General features: G+C 50.6%; 2 protein-coding genes across 4 annotated transcripts in view; one reads left to right on the top strand and one right to left on the bottom strand.

The window, feature by feature from the left end:
- spag1b (sperm associated antigen 1b) overlaps positions 1–2,500 on the top strand; it is a 30,669-nt gene that overhangs the window by 6,242 nt on the left and 21,927 nt on the right. The window lies entirely within an intron of this gene.
- The window catches only part of fbxo43 (F-box protein 43), a 5,247-nt gene that overhangs the window by 1,406 nt on the left and 1,341 nt on the right, over positions 1–2,500 (bottom strand). For all 3 annotated transcript variants that reach the window (XM_053239554.1, XM_053239567.1, XM_053239594.1), the window contains exon 2: positions 845–2,045. In XM_053239554.1, the coding sequence (XP_053095529.1) occupies positions 845–1,989 (1,145 nt within the window). In that variant the 5' untranslated portion in view covers positions 1,990–2,045. The remainder of the gene's footprint in view (positions 1–844; positions 2,046–2,500) is intronic.

Raw genomic sequence — 2,500 nt, 5'->3', positions numbered from 1 at the left:
TATGTGGTGTCTTTCTGCCTCGTCAATATTTAAATCAACAGAATAATATCAATAATAATTAAAGCTGCAAGTTGCATTTTCGGGGGGCCAAGCACCCAGACTCACATTCATAAATACGCTACAGTTGCTGCCTGAGAAAATCAGAGGAAAGCAGAGCCATAACTTCAGGCAAAGGGATTCAGGAGTGATTTGTAGTGTTCTCATGATGTGTGTGTTTAGACCACGGACAGTGAGGAATTCTCTGACTGTAGGAGTAAAGGTCTAGAGGAACAGATGGGCAGCAGCGTGGCGTTGCTGCTGCAGCATTGTTTAAACAGGTGTCAAGATGATGTGAGCCAAATGTGGTGAAGATCGGACAAAATGTGGGGGAGGCAAATGGCAGTTAGATGTAAGCATTATTGGCATGTTATTGTCATTTTTGACCAGTAGGTGGTGATGGCACGAATTTTGTTGTATAGCCTCAGGTCATGGTCCTGAAGATGCCTACCAAGTTTTGTGTCAGTGTGCAAAATCGTTGCTGAGATACAGCAAATCTAAATTCTTTTGATAATTTTTGTGAGGCTTACTCTGAAGATGACGTTTGCCAAATATGGTGATGATCGGACAAAATTTGTAAGAGAAATAGTGAAAAAAAAAAGAAAAAAAAAATCCAAGATGGCAGAAAATCTAATTAGGCTTTGTACATTACATTACATTACATTGTACATTAGGCTTTGTACAAACGGTTCAAAATTTGACAATAAAAATACTTCCGAATTAGACCCAAATCTGACCCAATGGTGGCGCTAGAAATGGGGTGCATGCGACTCACGTGTGCGTGCGAGCGCACGCGGGTGTCACTCACGTGTGTATGTCTCTGGTGGAGAGCAGCTGCAGGATCGAGGACAAGACGTGGTGCAGGTTCCTCACATGGAGCTCGGTGAGAACATCCAACTTGCCTAAACCCATCTTCCGGCCAATCAGGTGTGAGAGCGGCAGGCGTGCTGTGATTGGCTGGTCGGGGTCGTGTGAGAGGTCGTGTGACAGAGTGAAGGAGCGGCTGAGGGCCTCCATGGCCTGCAGCGCAGGAGTGAGCGACAGGTCGCGTTGCATCGCCCTAAGGGGTGGAGTCTCTGCAAACACCTCTTCCTCCAGCTTTAGGCCCCGCCCATTCACGCGCTGACCTTTGACCTCGTCGTCTGACTGTGAGCCCTCCCTGAGTGTGGACAGTCTGCGCTGGCGTTCGAGTCTGGAGCGGCGGTGGTCTCGGCCGAACGCGACCTGCGGCGCCCCCTCCTGGAAAGAGCCGTCATCACTGCCGTCCTCCGAGCCGTCCAATCGCAGTGAGCCGAAGCCGCTGTCCTCAGCCGCGTCCAGTCCGGAGAGCGGAGTGCGCGAAGGAGTGCTCAGCACGCTCAGGCTCTCAGACAGATCGGCGACCAGACGGGTCACAGGGGTCCGGAAGCTGTCTCGTTCCCGCAGCATCTCCGGCGTCTCCGACGGCAACAGCCCCGAGATGATGCTCTCATCCAAGTCAGGCTCAGACAGAGGGGGGCTCGCCCCGTCCCCCCCGTCCTCCAGCGTGGACGTCACAGCCTGGGAGAACACCAGACGGCGCTTCATGCAGGAAGTGGTCACTGCGTCTGACCTCAGCGTGCTGTAGGAGAGCGGACCCCTCAGGAGGACGTCCGGAGACTCCGACGCTCCATGTGTGCATGCGTCCCTGCAGCTCGGTGTCTTCACCACGGTCATGGATTTGGACGTGAGGAGACGTCTGCGCAGAGACACGTCCTTCCTGGTCAGTTTGGGAGTCTCACACCACTGAGAGTGAGACAGGTAGTGTCTGTCTCTCCCCCGTCTCTGGGAGCTGGACATATTCTCCTTGGGCGTGTCCGCCGTGCTGAAGTGGACGCGCTCCTCTCCACGCGTCCACGCGTCGTCACCGTGTGCGTGTCCGACGCCGCAGGTTGGGTGATGGATGGGTTTCTGAACGCAGCCTGCACTCTCCATGTCTCCTAGTTAGGGTCCCTACAGCTAGTGAACGAGGGACGCGACTCACTCTAATGCTGGAAGAAAAAAATAAACATGCTTCAGATTTTAGAGATAAACTTTTACTAATGAAAAAAAACATTCATAACACATTAAAGTAAAAAACTCCATCTCATCAATAAAACAAGATTAAAGTAGATTCATCAGTGAAAAAAATAAGCTCATCAATAAACATTTAATCAATAAAAAATGATCTTATTTTTAGGAAAAAAAAAAAAATCTTAGACATTTGGAAAAGAAACACACACACGTTTACAAACTGCATTAACAGGCTAACACTAGTGAGTCTCCTACATCCAGGCACTGAGTGGAATCGTACAGGAGCTCTCTCCATCACCAGCTGTGTATGAGGTGTAGAGACACATCACAGGGACAGAGTTACAGGGAGGAGCAGTGAAGGAGGAGAGAGGGAGGAGCAGTGAAGGAGGAGAGACTGAAGAGCAGTGAAGGAGGAGAGACTGAAGAGCAGTGA

This window comes from Pangasianodon hypophthalmus, chromosome 1 (genome assembly GCF_027358585.1).
Source record: "Pangasianodon hypophthalmus isolate fPanHyp1 chromosome 1, fPanHyp1.pri, whole genome shotgun sequence".
Lineage (NCBI taxonomy): Eukaryota > Metazoa > Chordata > Actinopteri > Siluriformes > Pangasiidae > Pangasianodon > Pangasianodon hypophthalmus.
Note: the sequence above shows the minus strand (reverse complement) of the source record. Positions and strands in the feature narration are given on the sequence as shown.